Genomic DNA, 16,534 nt, shown 5'->3' on the forward strand with positions numbered 1-16,534 from the left:
TAAAAAAGAATATCCACGTGGCCCCCTTCAAGCAAGAGCATTAGGTTCCTGAGAACAGCCCCCGCTCCCACACAGAGAACGTTGGTTCAGAAACCACTCTGGTGGTGGGGCAGGGGAGGTCCGCCTCTGCCCAGGCCCTTCCAGACCGCCGCGCCCAGAAAACGTCGCACTGAAACTGCAACAGCCGCCCCGCTCTTCGCTTGGATGGCCCTCTCGATTTGTTAGACAATGGTCCTCCTGTCTCACCGGGGCCCTAAATCCAATCCAATCTACTAACTCCACTGCACTGAGGCCAAACGGGATAACTCACCTAATAAACGTTTTTGACTCATAACAACTGCGGTATCCGTTAAGCGCTCACTACGTGCCGAGCCGTGAACTAAGCACTGCGGTAGATACCAAGAAGTCGAGTTGGACACAGTCCCCGCCCCGCCAAAGCCTCGCGGTCTTAATGTCCGTTTTACAGATGAGGGAACGGAGGCGCAGAGACGGGAAGCGACTTGCCCACGGTCACACGGAAGACAACTGGTGGAGCTGGGATTAGAACCCAGGTTCTCCTGACTCCCTGCCCTCACTCCATCCACTGGGCCGCGCGGCTTCTCATCCGAACCGAAAGCCAGACTGCGCGTCCTGTGACGATGGGTGGATCGAGGGTGTTTATTGGGCGCTTAACGTGGGGAGAGCACCGTGCTAAATGCTTGGGGAAAGTATGACGCAACAGAGTCGGTAGATGAGATCTCAAGGAGCGTGAGACAGACATTTAAAATAGGGGAAATACCAAGAGTATAAGGATGTTTACCTGAATGCTGTGGGGCTGGGGTGAGTAATAAAGTGCTTGTCGAGTACCCAGCCGAGCGCACGATTGAAAAAGAGGGGAGGACAAAAGGGAAATAAGAGCTTAGTCTGGGAAAACTTCTTGGAGATGGGATCTGGGCAGGGTTTTGAAGGCGAGGAGAGTGGTGGACTGTCAGATATGAATGATATGGATATCACATTTCCCCTGATTTTTTTAGACCGACATTCATCATTAACTTCATCAAGCGATCCCCCTGCTCTGATGTGTGATTTCCCTGCCCTTATCTTACTCTTATCGTCATTCCCTCTCTTCCATCAAACTGAATTTTTCATCCCCCTCGGCAAACGTTTTCCATCCCGCAGTATTATTAGATCTGAAGCGGACCCTTCCTTCTCCCCAACACCTGTAGTCTTGGGGCTGGGGAGAGCGGAACGAGGGTTCTCGGAGGGAGTTTTAGGCCCAAGGGAGGACACGGGCAAGGGGTGGGAGGTGGGATAGATCGTGGTAGCGGCAGGTTGGCACTGGGGGAGCGGAGTGTGTGGGATGGGTTGTAGAAGGAGATGGATGAGGTAAGGTAGGAGGGGAGTGCTGATGAAGTGCCTCAGCCCCAAAGGGAGGGAGCTTCCGTTTGAGCGGGAGGTGGATGGGCAACCACTGGAGGTTCCTGAGGAGCGAGGAGACGTGGACTTAGCAGACGAGGACACTCTTACGACATTCAAGCGATAACAACACAGTCCGTCTGAAAGTCGGAGTAACCATCGGCACGTTTTAAACGTGGCTTGCGGACATGTCGCTTGGGGTACCCGAGTGTTAGTTTGGGGGGGGTTGGCCCAACGCATTTCTCTTCCCGGTTTCTAAGCAACGTGTACATCCATCCCCGGTTTATTTCCTGCGCGTTTTATAGGTCCGGGCGCCTGATTACGGGTGAAGTGAAGCCGTGCAAGAAATAACATGTTAAGGCTCGGATCTCCCGCATCCACGGAAAGTGGGAAAAATAATAAAATATGTAATACATTTCCCGCGGCGGCGAGGAGGAGAGCGATCTGTAATTCCCTGCACATACAGACATACTTTAAAAAGCCCGTAATTTAGATAGCTCATATTCTTCTCATGGTCATCAATGACGGCAAATTAAAATGGCTCTTACACACTCAATGCACAGGTCTGAAGTATTTAAAACAGCTCAATATGTTAAGTGCAGTATATCTCTAGAGAAATTAGGTATCGACTGCATGCCTCAGTGAGTAGAAAATCTACAAAAATCTATACCGGTATCGACCCAAATATTACTTTTTAACACTACTAACAATGTAACAAATTTTAAAAAGGTACATCTCGTGCAGATATAATTCTCTTTAATTACCAAGCCACGAGCCCCAAACGCGGGCCTGTTTAGACATCGTGGCTTTCGTCAGAGGAACGGATATTAGAATAAACGAGCTCACTGCGGAACGCTTCGGCTTCACGCTGACCGGGGAGGGCAGCCGTTCCGTCTGTAACCGTGGGTCCCGCGAGAAAACTGAATCGTCCTTCGGATTCAAAGAAGACGTCGCTGATGGTGAAATTCACCGAGGAGTACGTGAAGGGCTGGCAAGCTCAGTGCGGGTTCCGCCGAGCCTTATATATTAATACTAATGTCTCTCCTTCTAGACTGTAAGTCTGTTACGAGCAGGGAAGGCGTCTACGGATCCTTAGCTCATCCTCTAGACCGAAAGCTCGTTGTGGGCAGGGAATGTGTCTGTCTGTTGATGAATTCTACTCTCCCAATCGCTCAGTACAGTGCTCTGCACGCAGTAAGCGCTCAATAAATCCGACCGATTGCCTAAACTCTCCCAAGCTCGTAGTACAGTGAACAGCTCACAGTAAGCGCTCAGTAAATACCACTGATTAATTGATCCACTCTTGAGCCCCGTGTGGGAGAAGGGCAGAGACCGATCTGCCTGAAAAAATGCATTTAGCCCAGTGCTTCGCCCAGCGCTTGGCCCGTGGTAAGCACTTAACAATGATAACTATGGTAACTGATAACGGAGGCCAGGCCTATCCTCTGGCCCAGCCAGATTCAGAAATGTTTGTGTCCCTGAACATTTACAACAGGCTCAGGTCAAACAATCTGGCAACTCTGGTGGTTCTTTTATAATGATACTTTTCAGAGAGGTTTTTTTTCTTCATAATATATTTCTTCTGGGGTGGGCTGGAGGAGGGACGGACACTCCTGAGATGAAAGCATAATCACTCTATGGAAAGTAAATAGATGAATATTTATGAAGCTGACCCATTTTTATTTACCTGATGTTTATGTACTTTTTGCACCTGTCAGGTTTGCCTCGTCGCATTCTACGATAATCAGATTTTCAATAAAATTGGAAATACAAAAGTGATTTGCTTCAGATGATTTTTTTTTTTCCCATTTACCAACGTATGAGTAGTTTGTTTCTCGCCCAGGAGGGTCGTGAGTTCCTAATCGGGATCTCCTACTGCAGCGTCAGTCAAATTCTGCTCTTTATTGAGCAGTTAGAGTGTTCAGAGCCTTGTACTAAGCGTTTGGGAGAGTTTCAGGGGCAGTAGGCTGAAGGGGGCCTGTTCGAAGATTGAACCTGAGCTTCTCTTGTTACGAGCGGGGAACGCATCTTCAAATTCTGTTGCACTGCACTCTCCCAAGTGCTTAGTACAGTGTTCTGAACATAGCAAGCGCCCAATAAATACCACTGATTGATTCCTTGCCCCGATTTTCCAATATTCAGCCCTTTTGCACCAACTGCAGACTGCAACCCACCCGTAGCACTTTAGTACACATCAGCTTATTTCTTAGCAACCTACACATTTTTCTTGTCTCTTCCTTTGTCTGTAAATGAATTTATGTCTTTCTCCCTGCTAGACTGCAAGCTCCTTGAGGGTAGGGACTGTGTCCTCTACCCCGATTGTACTTTCCCAAAATCTCAGTCCAGTGATCTGCACACTGGGGATGCTCATTAAATCCATGGATCGACTGACTCTAAAAGAGAAAAAAGGGGAGCACAGGAGACTCGCCCACTCTTCTAGAGCAGCCAGATGAGAAGCAGTGTGGCCTAATAGATGGAGCACGGGCCTGGGAGTCGGAAGGACCTGAGTTCTAATCCCTGCTCCGCCACCAGTCTGCTGTGTGCCCCTGGGTAAGACACGTCACTTCTCTGTGCCTCAGTTACCTCATCTGTTAAATGGGGATTAAGACAGGGAGCCCTATGTGGGACAGGGATTCTGTCCAACCCGATTTGCTTGTATCCACCCCAGCGCATAATACGGTGACTGGCATAAAGTAAGCACTTAATAAACACCACGATCATTATCATTATTACGACTCAGTTTGCCTCCCCAACTCCAGTGACGGCCATCAGATTCCTGACCGTTCAGTAGAATCCGCAGCCCACAGAGCACCAGCCACCGGGCCTGCCATTTTGATTAGTCCTGGAGGCCAAAAGGGCAACAGAAAACGGGTCCCAGATATGAAACCACCTGCCCGGCCCAACCTACGCTGCTTCATCTGACGGGAACATCCTTAGCCCGGAGATCAGAATCAGCATCAGAAGTTCCGCAGTCCAAACTTACCGGACCTACGCTGCTCTCTCTGGATGTCGAATCCTAGTTTGCCCTGTGGTTAGAACTGCTCCCTCAATCGGACCCACCCCATGATGAGGGGCTCAGGAGGAAAGAAAATAAACAGACTCCCTTACTGAAATACCTAGCTCACTTTCAAAGGGGAAAACTTCACCCTGGTGAAGACTTCCCAGAGACCAGGATTCAAACAAAAATGACCATGATATGGAAAAAGAGGCAGCTGGTTTCAATTGGTGTGAAAAATATAAGTCGGGAAATGGTCCAGTCACATGAAAGGAGACGGACTGATCAACGGTATTTACTGAGCCCTCTGCATGCAGAGCATTTGGGAGACCCCACTGAAAATGAAAACATATTTCCTATCTGGAAAGAGCTTATCTCATCTTCTCCCACTCTTCCTCGTCCTCTTCCTCTTACTATTAATAATTGCAGTATCAAGAACATACCATGCATCAAGCAGTGCCCTAAGCACTGGGGAAGACACATTATAATCAACACAGCCCCTGTCCCACATGGATCTCACAGTCTAAGGGGTAGGGAAAACAGATAAAATGAATCCTCATTTTACAGATGAGGAAGCAGACACCAAGAAGTTAAATGAGGGGCCCAAGGTCACTCAGGAGGCACGTGGCAGAGCTGGGATTGAACCCAGGTTCTCTGACTTCCAGGCCCATGCTCTTTCCAATGGGTCACGCTGAGCCTTTTTTCTTCTTTTTTAAAAAAGGTATTTGTTAAGCGCTTACTATGTGCCAGGCACTTTTCTAAACGTTGGGGTAGATATGAGGTACTTAGGTTGGATACTGTCCCTGGCCCACATGGGGGTTCACATGTTACACATGAGGTGACTGAGTCACAGAGAAGTTAAGTGACTTGCGCAAGGTCACACAGCAGACGACTGTCAGATCCTGGACTAGAACCCGGGTCCTTCTGACTCCCAGGCCCGAACTCCGTCCGCTACGCCCCGCAGCTTTCAGCGCATGAGAAACCGACCGAGGTGCAAAGAGCTCCTCCGATCCCGGCGGAAGTGGGGAAGGATCACCCGGACAACAACCACTTTGGGAAACCGACCCACTGACACTGAGGCCGGCAGAGATGACGGAGGCAAGGTTGCTTCGTTTCCAGCGGGCCTTCAGTAACCTAGCGGCCCTTGTGAAAATACCGGGCTTTTGCAAAACTGGCAAATGCCCAAGACCCTCCACATTACGTGGTCAATGGTCCTTTAAATAGAAAAGGCAACAATACACCAGCATTCGGACCGACTAAACCTCGTCGGTTTAAAGGAACAGTTTAGCGGCTGCCGCTGCGTGCGACTTTCCAGTTAATGGCGAACCACGGTCTTTTCCGAGCGGCCCTCCGTTTTGTTAAGAAGATTTGAAAGTACATATGTAAAGAAAAAAAAAAGTAGAGCCCAAAGTTAACAAAGAAAATTATTTTGCCAGCCAAAGTTTTTTCAATAATCGCCATTTTTTTTCACTAGCATAACATTAGAATTGACTTTTTGTCTTGCTGACATAGCAACTAAGAAAGTTGTGTTGCATTGACCATATTGATTGTGAACAATGCAGTCATCAGGGGGGACTTTACACCATATATTTCCAATATTGACCTCCCACTCCCTCTTCCATGGCTCTATGGGTCTGCTATCGGATTTGGGCTGCAGTGTAATAAACAGCTAAGGTTTAATTAATGGTAAATGAATACAAGACATAGGTTATGACTTTAACTAATTAGGGAATTGTTGAATTAAGTCTGCCTTGGAATGCAAGGCAGTACAATCGATATCCAATAAAAGGACTATGTATGTAATTTACCTGCAAATGTGTTTCCGATACCATCAAAGTGAGTTTAAATAAGTAAGATATATGAAAGGCTACTGCGAGAGATTTCCAAAAGTTAACGCTTTCTAGTTTGAGGAAAGATGTGCTCTTAGCAAGCGACGACGGCAACTTCAAAACATTCTGATCTCCGGGAAGGATAAGATCGGCCCTGAGGCCACAAACACCCGTCCTCGTCCTGACGTATTATTCTGACGTAGAAATGACGGGGGTCTCACCTGCAGAACTTTCAATTCACGCCAGTGAATTCCCAGCCCGGGGGAGAATCAGACTTGGCTCAGAGGGCACCCTCTTAAGCCACCTCTTCCCTTCAACATATGGAACCGCTTCCTTAGTCTGTACCACCCTCTGCCTTCAGAAGGAACACTCGTCCGTGTAGAAAGGAGTTCCTCGCGAGATAAATAAGAACGACGGTATCTGCTATGCGTTCTCTATATGCCAAGCGCTCTACTAAGCGTTCTTGTCTTGCCCTATGCCGTCGGGTCTCTCCGACCCGAAGCGACCCCACGGACACATCTGTCCCAGTACGACCCGCTCTCCATCTGCCGTCGTTCCGGTAGTGGATCCATAGAGTTTTCTGGGCAAAAATATGGTAGCGGTTTACCATTTCCACCTTCCGCGCATTACACTCGAGTGTCTGCCCCCGACTCTCTCCGGTGCCGCCGCTGCCCAGCAAGGGTGAGTCTTGAGTTGTAGCTGACGGCCTTCCACTCGCTAGCCATTGGCCAAGCTCGGAATGGAACGGACAGGCCTCTGCTCCACTCTCCCTCCAGGAGCCGAGACCGGTAGAGGACTGGAAACTCCGCAGGTGCGACCCTGAGGGGTGCTATTAAGCATTAGGGTAGCTATAAAGTAATCAGGTCAGAGACAGTCCCACAAAGGGGCTCACAGTCTAAGTGGGAGGGAGAACAGATAATGAATCTCCAATGTACAGATGAGAAAGTTGAGGACCAGAGAAGTGAAGTGACTTGCCCGAGGTCACAGAACAGGCAAGTGGAGGGGCCAGGATCACCGACTCCCAGACCCCGTCCTTTCCGCTAGGCCACGCTGCTTTACCTCAGCGGTCACCTCTCCTCCCACCGCCCACGCCAGCCCGGTCCCGCCCATTCTCCAATTGCTCCCCTGAAACCTAAAAGTGAAAAAAAAAGAGAGACACCTACCTACTCCCTTGTGGGCATCTAAGCTAGTAAATTCTATGGTCCCGTTATGGCTCTTTCTCGGATTTTCCTGATACCGTTTGTGGTTCCCATTGGGACAATATCTGTAGGAGAGTCCATAATCTGCAAGATAAACCTGGAAGACATGCACAGGCAAATGAGTGATGCTTTTGTCCTTTGAGAGGGTAACCTTTATAATTAAGTCTTCAGAAGCGGACAGGACAGCGAGAGCTCCCCTTGATAAAAACAAATGGTGTTTGGAGATAAAATACTTACCCCCGGGGGCCGTCACCCCGCCCCCTCCGCCCCACTCTCTAGGATCGGGGAGTCATTCCCAATCGGGTTCGACTGCAACCTTGTAATTTTGCTCCAAAGCACTCTGTTCCCTGGGTGGGCAACTAGACATCGTGGCCAAGTGGAAAGAGCCCGGGCCTGGGAATCAGAGGTTGTGGGTTCGTTCGTTCAATCGTATTTACTGAGCGCTGTGTGCGGGGCACGGTACTGAGCGCTAGGGAAGTGCGATTCGGCAACAGATAGAGACCATCGCCGCCCACAGTGGGCTCACAGTCTAGAAGGGGGGAGACAGACATCAAAACAAGTAAACAGACATCACTAGCACTATTATAAATAAAAAGAATTATAAATACATATACACATCATTAGTAAAAATAAACAGAATTATAATTCATTCATTCAATAGTATTTATTGAGCGCTTACTATGCGCAGAGCACTGTACTAAGCGCTTGGAATGGACAAGTCGGCAACAGATAGAGACAGGCCCTGCCCTCTGACGGGCTTACGGTCTAATCGGGGGAGGCGGGCAGACAAGAACAATGGCGATAAGGGGAAGAACATCTCACAAAAACAATGGCAACTAAATAGAATCAGGGTGATGTACAACTCATTAAACATAATAAACAAAATAAATGGGGTGATAAAGATATATACAGGGATAAATATAATGATAAATATGTACCTGTATACACAAGTGCTGTGGGGCGGGGAGGGGGGTAGAGCAACGGGAGCAAGTCGGGGCGATGGGGAGGGGGAACAGAGGAACAACGGGGGCTTAGTCTGGGAAAACAGGGGCTTTGTCAGCGTGGGTTCTAAATCTGGCTCTAACACGTCTGCTGTGTGACCTTGGATAAGTCACTTAACTTCTCTGAGCTTCAGTCCCTCATCCGTAACATGGGGATTAAGACCGTGAGCCCCATGTGGGACAGGGACTGTGTCCAACCTGATTACCCTGTATCTACCCCAGCACTTAGAACAGTGTTTGGCACATAGTAAGCCCTTAACAAATTACCACAATTATCATTAGTAGGGTTCTTATTATTACATCGTGAGTGGCAACATGTCTTCTGTTTCCGTTCCGGTCATGGAACCCCTGTCTCTCTCCATCCGTCTCCCCACAGAGCACGAGTGAGATTCAAAGAGGGAGAGACTGACTACTCTAAAACGTGGTCAGAAACGGGATTTGAGCTCCCACCATCCAGGTGCGTAAAGACCCCTGAAGGCCAAGAAGAAGGCAAACGGCATCGTGGGGCCAGGAAGGCGCGAATATGGGCCACCGATACAGGACTCCTGCCCTCTCTGCCAACTCCCACAGCTGTCGTCATCCCCGCACGCAAGCCGGGTCTCCCAACAGAATACAGATTGTTACAAATCAGACGGCAATCTGAGGGGATTTTTCTCAGACCGTCGAGACGCGGTGTGGTGGCTTGAACATTCCCAGGAGCCCAGAGCTTTTGTCGGGAAAAGGGGGTCTTGATCCCTTGGGATCAAGGATCAACCAAGGAAGGGTGAACCCTGAAATCTGCCCGGGTCTTTATGAGTTTATTTCCTTCCTCTTTAGCGCCATAATGGAAGTTTGATCGGGAAGCTGCCTGCAGACAGAATCGTCGGAATGGGTGTCCGCTAGAAGGAAACCCGTCTTCCCACTTTAAATATTCAATTCCCATTGCGCATTTTCACTGAGGAGTTGGCCCAGAAAATGAAAACACGCAGAAATAAACTGCAAGGATGTTCATTAGAGGAGGCTGCATTCATTCATTCATTCGATCACACTTATTGAGCGCTTACTGTGTGCAGAGCACCGTACTAAGTGCTTCCAAAGTACAATTCAGCAATAAAGAGAGACGATCCCTGCCCACACCAGTTCTACAGTCCAGAAGGGGGGAGACAGACATCAAATCACGTAAACGGGCATCCGTATAAATAAATAGAATTATACATATATACGCATCTAAACTAACGGGCATCGATATAAATAGAAATTGGACGGGAAGGGGGTGGGGGGGGGTCTGGATTATCTCTTTTTTGAGCCTTGTGCGTGGGATGGCTGAGCCATTTGGTTCCCGGTTTTGACATGGGGGGGGACGCGTTAATCATTCGGAATGCCGGGGTCTGCCGACGCTCTGAATGCTAGCAGGATGGTTTCCTTTAGGCTTCCTCAGGGCGGGCCTACAAACTGCAGTCTGATATTAACAGCGGTTGGCCCCACCGAAGGACTCTGTCGAAGGTTCCGGCTTATTACTAACTCGGGACGGCTAACGCGGCACTAACTTGACTTGACTGAGGTGAAGGGGGGGTGGCAGAGGGAGTAGAGGGAGAAGAGGAGCTCAGTCTGGGAAGGCCTCTTGGAGGAGGGGAGTTTTAAGTAGGGTTTTGAAGAGGGGAACAGAATCAGTTTGGCGGAGGTGAGGAGGGAGGGCGTTCCAGGACTGCGGGAGGACGTGGCCCAATGAATTCTCTGGGCCTCAGTGACCTCATCTGTAAAATGGGGATGAAGACTGGGAGCCCCACGTGGGACAACCTGATTCCCTTGTGTCTACCCCGGCACTTAGAACAGTGCTCTGCACATAGTAAGCGCTTAACAAATACCAACATTATTATTACCGTGTGCACAGCATTTTAGGAAGTGCTTGGGAGAGTAGGTAGACTTGATCCGTGCCCACAAGGAGCTTACAGACGAGAGGGGGAGACAGAAAACAAAATAAACGACAGACGGTAAGGATATAAGCGTTGTAGGTCTGGAGGAGGGGTGAACATCAAAGTTTCGAAGAGGAAGAGGCCCAAGTCTACTTCCCTGGATTTTTCAATCCCTTTAACTTCTTCTTTCGCTCTTCCGCCCGTGGTGACATTAAGTTTCAGGCTCAAGGAAACTGAAAGCTGCTGTTCTGGAGTTATTAACAGGAATAATAATAGTGACAGTATTAAGTGCCTACTATGTGTCTACGCCGTTCTAAGCAATGGAGTAGACACAAGATCATGGAATCCACACGGAGCTCGCAGTCTAAGTAGGAGGAAGAACAGGTATTGACTCTCCTTCCCGCAGACGAGGGAACTGAGGCACGGACAAGTTAAGTGACGTGTCCGGGGTCATACAGCAGGTAACCGGCAGAGGCGGGATTAAAATCCAGGTCCTCTGACAAGCAAACCTACGCTCTTTTCATTAGGCCACGCTGCTTCTCCTTGGAACTGTCCTTCAAGACTCCGTTCTGCATCCTCTAGTCTCCTCCCTATCCACGGTTAATAATAATAATGATGGTATTTGTTAAGCGCTTACTATGTGCCAAGCACTGTTCTAAGCGCTGGGGGGCTACAAGGTGATCATGTTGTCCCACGTGGCGCTCACAGTCTTCATCCCCATTTTACAGATAAGGGAACTGAGGCCCAGAGAGTGAATAAGAATAATGTTGGTATTTGTTAAGCGCTTACTATGTGCAGAGCACTGTTCTAAGCGCTGGGGTAGATACAGGGTCATCGGGTTGTCCCACGTGAGGCTCACGGTTAATCCCCACTTGACAGAAGAGGTAACTGAGGCACAGAGAAGTTAAGTGACTTGCTCACAGTCACACAGCTGACAAATGGCAGAGCTGGGATTCGAACCCATGACCTCCGACTCCCAAGCCCGGGCTCTTTCCGCTGAGCCACGCTGCTTCTCAACGGGTTCCACCACGGTTCTACCCACTACCTCGGGAGCTCTTTCGCTCCCACGGCGGCAGCTACCAGCTCTACACAGCTGACTCCCAAATCCATCTCATCTTCTCTTTTCTGACCCGCAACCCCGCATCTCCTTTTGCCACCGGGACCTCTCCGCTCGGACGTCTGGCCGGCACCAACGTGTTCAAAGCCGAATTAATCTCTGCCCCTAAACCCCCTTCCCGCCCCCCCCGATCTTCCCATCTCAGTCAACGAAACCAACCTCCCCGCCCCGGGAGCCCATAACCTCGGTGTCATCCTTGACTCTTAGTTATCGTTCAACTCTCACGTCCGGCCCGCTGTCAAACCCGGACCCTTTTACCCCGCATGGCGTTTCCTGGATGGGTCCCTTCCTCTCCACCCCGGTGAGAGCCCCGGCCTTGTCTCGGCTGGACGATCCAACTGGCCTCCGTGCTGGTCTCCCAGCCACCGGCCTCTCCCCTCTCCAATTTCTACCGCGCCACCCAGATCACCTTTCCGAAGCATCCCTTGGCCCTCACCCCTTCTCCCCTCCACGGGATCCTTGAATCTCTTAGCGTCCACCAAGAAAGGTCCTCGCCGTCGGTTTCAAGGCTCTCCGCCAACTCGCACAATTTATCCAGCTGCCCTCTTCTGCCGTTCCCCGACTCTCTGTCTGCATTCCATCCCGGCCCACCTCCCCTCCGTTCTTCACTCCCGACTCTCCCGCCTCCATCCCCGCATCGCCGAGACCCCAGCTCTTCCCACATTCAGAACCTTCCAAAAATCCCACCACCTCCGACAAGCCTTCCCCGATTAATTTCCCAACACCGTAAGGCATATGATAATAATACTGATAACGTGTGGCATTCATTAAGTGTTTTTATACGCCCAGCACTTGTGGGCCGGGAACGCGTCCGGCAGCTCTGTCGGACTCTTCCAGGTGCTCGGTACAGTGCTCCGCACGCAGTAAGCACTCGATAAACACCACCGATGACGACACACGCACCGACAGATCGGAGATGATCATATCGGACAGGGTTCCTATCCCACTTGGGGCTCACAGATTAAGTAGGAGGACGAAAGGGTATCGAAATCTCATTTACAGTAGAGGAAACTGAGGCCCAGAGAAACTGAGTGACTTGCCAGAGGTCAGAAAGCAGTCAAGTGACGGAGCCATGATTAGAACCCGAGTCCTGTGACTCCCAGGCCCAGGTTCTTTTCACTAGGTCAAACGGTTTCCCATATCATACCCTCCAGCCAACTCCGGCACTTGTAAGAACGGGAAGCGGCGTGGCTCAGTGGAATGGAGCCTGGCCTTCGGAGTCAGAGGTCATGAGTTCGACTCCCGGCTCTGCCACTTGTCAGTGCGTGACTGTGGGCAAGTCACTTCACTTCTCTGCGCCTCAGTTACCTCATCTGTAAAATGGGGATTAACTGTGAGCCTCACGTGGGACCACCTGATCACCCTGTATCTACCCCAGCGCTTAGAACAGTGCTCGGCACATAGTAAGCGCTTAACAAACACCGACATTATTATTATTATTTTTACCCTCCAAAACACCCATGTATCTACGTCTGTTGCATATACAGACATTATCTGTTTCTTTTCGATTACTTAAGTTGCATATATGTTCCCGTGTGTCTCCCCTGTTAGAATACAAACTCCTTATAATATTGATGATATTTGTTTGGGGCTGCCTAAGTGCCAAGCACCGTCCTAAGCCCCGGGCAGGGAATGTAACGCTTTACCGCGCCCTTCCCAAGTGCCTAGTAGAGTGCACTACAGGAAGGGAGTACTGAATAAACGCTGGAGAAGCAGCGCGGCTCAGTGAAAAGAGCCCGGGCTTGGGAGTCAGAGGTCACGGGTTCCAATCCCGCATCCGCCGCTTGTCAGCGGGGTGACTTTGGGCAAGTCGCTTAACTTCTCTGTGCCTCAGTTTCCTCATCTGTAAAATGGGGGTTAAGACTGTGAACCCCACGTGGGACAACCTGAGCACCTTGTATCCACTCCAGTGCTTAGAACAGTGCTTTGCACATAGTAAGCGCTTAACAGATACTATCGTATTATCATTATTACTACTTCTAAGACTTCCTTACCCTGACTACCACCTTCTCCTCCCACTTCCACTACTCCCCGAATCAAAGTGGAAGAGGATCCGGTCTACAAGCCGGAACAGATCTCATCTCCTTAATGAAACCCTCTCCCCGGAGGAAACCATCTTAGAATGTGCAGTCTGTCTTGGCTCCTTTCCGTCTCAAAAATTTCATTATTCAACTCTTATGGATCAATTGCCAATAAGTCTCTGTCTCTTCTGGTTCAGCAGCTAATCACTGATCCTAATTTGGATTTTTTTGTACAGTAAAATCCTCTTAATTAGCACACCCTGTTGGAAACAGAAATGTGCCAATTAAGCCGTCGTCCCGATTATCAGAGACTGATGGGAATTGTGTTAGAGAGAGATTCACGAGTCACGAATTTCTTTGAAAGTGGGCGATCTACAGAACATTTTAAAAACTTTAGGAAGATCATCTATTCGGCAACTGCAGCGGAGAGCGTTAAAAAGCCAACGTTTCTCGTTTTACAATAATCACGTGACTGTCGTCATTCGTGGTTATCGTTCCGGCCCTTCAGCGCGGGAAACAATCGATCGTACGAGCGCTGACTATATCTGTACTTTATGAACATATCTGTAATTTTATTTACTTATTTAATGTCCGTTTCCCCCTCTAGACTGTAAGCTTGTTGCGGGGATGGGTTGTGTCTATTATATTGTTATATTGTACTCTCCCAAGTGTTTAGTACAGTGCTGTGCACCCAGTAAGCGCTCAATCAATACGACCGACTGACTGGCTGAAACAATTACTCCCCGACTAATCTCTCTTCTCTGCACTCTGTTTCCCCACTACTGCATCACCTAACGCACTTGAGTCCTCACCCCGTATGTCCTTGGGTATTCAATCCACCCCCTCCCCACTAAAGAAGCAGCGTGACTTAGTGGGAAAAGCCCGGGCCTGGGAGTCGGAGGTCATGGGTTCTAATCCCGGCTCCGCCACTTGTCTGCTGTGTGACTTTGGGCAAGTCACCTCATTTCTCTGTGCCTCAGTTACCTCATCTGTAAAATGGGGATGAAGACTGTGAGCCCCATGTGGGACGACCTAATAACCTTGCAACTACCCCGGTGCTTAGAATAGTGCTTGGCACATAGTAAGCGCTTAACAAATACCATTGTTATTATGATTATTGAAGGTCTTACTTCCGTCTCTTTAAACTCAGTTGCTTCCCCAGCCAGGGGGCCCTCCTTGAGGGCAGTATTCTTGTCTACTATTTCTGTGCTTTCCCAGAGCTTAGTACAGTTCTCTGTACGAAATGCTCAATGATAATCATAATAATGATAATATGGGTATTTGTTAAGGGCTTACTACATTCCAAGCACCGTACTAAGCGCTGGGGAGATACAAGGTAATGAGGTTTTCTCATGTGGGGCTCAGAGTCTTCATTCCCATTCTTACAGATGAGGTAACTAAGGCACAGAGAAGTTAGGTGGCTTGCCCTAGGTCACACAGCAGACAAGTGGCGGGGCTGGAATTAGAACCCACGACCTCTGATCCCCAGGCCCGGGCTCTTGCCATTAAGCCACAGATACACAACGCTGATTGATTTCTTCTTTCTGGTGGGGGGAGGAGCACTGTTTGAGGGCTGGCTTCACCCCGCCACCTTAGTCTGCCTCCTCAACCAATCGATCGTATCGACTGAGCACTCACCCTGTGCTCCGCACTCTATTAAGCAGTCGGGAGACTGCAACACGACAGAACAGAGTCGGTAGAAACGATCCCTGCCTACCACGAGCTTACAGTCCAAACGCGATTTCCCCCTTTCACTCTGTCAAAGGAACCCAGTGGAAACTTAGAGACACCTCTGTAATTTCACCTTTTCTGCCAAGGATTTAAGGACTCTAGCGACTTCCATCTAACTATTATGACACCATTACTATACACGGATGCTTTGCCCAGAATCCTAAAGACATGAATCCGGGCTTTATTGTGCAGAAATAAACCTTAAAAGTGAAAGGATAAAATTCATATGAAAAATGCAAAACACAGAGCACACCCTTTGGTGAGAGGGGAGGGAAAGAGTGGGAGAAATAAATCCATTAAAAGAATATGCCTTCTTGGGACCAAGGTTATGCATTTAACAGGTTTTTGTTGTGCTGTAATAGCCTAAATCTCTGAAGCTTAGCACAAGGAAATAAACTTTACAAAAGATTAATTTTTAAAACTGAGACCTTGGCTTCTAAATTATGGTAATTACTGGGCTGTTGGCTTTGATATTATCTTTTTTTTCCCCAAAAGCACATATCCGGGCATTATATTAGTAAACCTGCACCACAGACGTTACCTGAGGTGTGACTTAACCTATTTAAAAATGATTACCGGAAATTAACGCCTCTCAAAAACAAATCTTCATTAGCATAATCTCTTCTAATGATGATGATGACGACGATATCTGTTAACAGTTTACCGTGTAATAAGAACTGTGCTAAACACTGGGGTAGATTTGGGATAACTGGATAGGACGCATTCCCCGTCCCACATGGGGTTCACGGTCTAAAGCGGGAGGGAGACCAGATATGCTATCCTCATTTTCTAGATGAGAAAACTGAGGCGCAGAGAAGTTAAGTGACGTGTTCAAGGTCACACAGGAGATAAGTGGTGGAGCCAGGATTAGAATCCAGGTCTTTCTGACTCCCGGGCCCAGGCCTAAGATATCCGCCAGACCATGCTGCTTCTCTGTCATCTGGGAGAGTACAATATAACAATAAACAGACATGTTTCCTGCCCACAGTGAGATTATTACACTCTTGCGGGGGGAGGGGCCAGACATTAATATAAATTACATATATGGGCATAACTACATCCCCATCAGGTGCACTGACCCATCAAGCATCACTCTCCACCACCCTCTGCTGCTTTACCAGAATCAGTCAATCGATCAGTAGTGTTCACTGGGCATCTACTATGTGCGGAGCACTGTATAAGGCACCGGGGACAGTATCATAGAATTAGTAGTTACGGTCCCCGCTCTCAAAGATTCACAAGCTAGTGGAGGAACTTAGACTCAAATTTAGGGCCCAGACAGATTTTCTTTTTTTTTTTTATACCTCTCTACTCTAAACGCCCCACCCCTGCCCATGTTTCCTCCCCCTCAGCT

At 48.8% G+C, this 16,534-nt stretch overlaps 1 protein-coding gene and 1 long non-coding RNA gene across 4 annotated transcripts in view; one reads left to right on the forward strand and one right to left on the reverse strand.

Annotated features, from left to right (window-relative positions):
* The window catches only part of VRK2 (VRK serine/threonine kinase 2), a 69,605-nt gene that overhangs the window by 19,751 nt on the left and 33,320 nt on the right, over positions 1–16,534 (reverse strand). For all 3 annotated transcript variants that reach the window (XM_029071471.2, XM_029071469.2, XM_029071470.2), the window contains exon 9: positions 7,383–7,515. In XM_029071471.2, the coding sequence (XP_028927304.1) occupies positions 7,383–7,515 (133 nt within the window). The remainder of the gene's footprint in view (positions 1–7,382; positions 7,516–16,534) is intronic.
* On the forward strand, positions 8,815–9,415 carry LOC114814149. The gene is made up of 2 exons (XR_003761887.2): positions 8,815–8,876; positions 9,236–9,415. It is a non-coding gene; the product is annotated as an uncharacterized LOC114814149 (long non-coding RNA).

The sequence above is a fragment of the Ornithorhynchus anatinus genome, chromosome 9 (genome assembly GCF_004115215.2).
Source record: "Ornithorhynchus anatinus isolate Pmale09 chromosome 9, mOrnAna1.pri.v4, whole genome shotgun sequence".
NCBI classification, from domain to species: Eukaryota; Metazoa; Chordata; class Mammalia; order Monotremata; family Ornithorhynchidae; genus Ornithorhynchus; species Ornithorhynchus anatinus.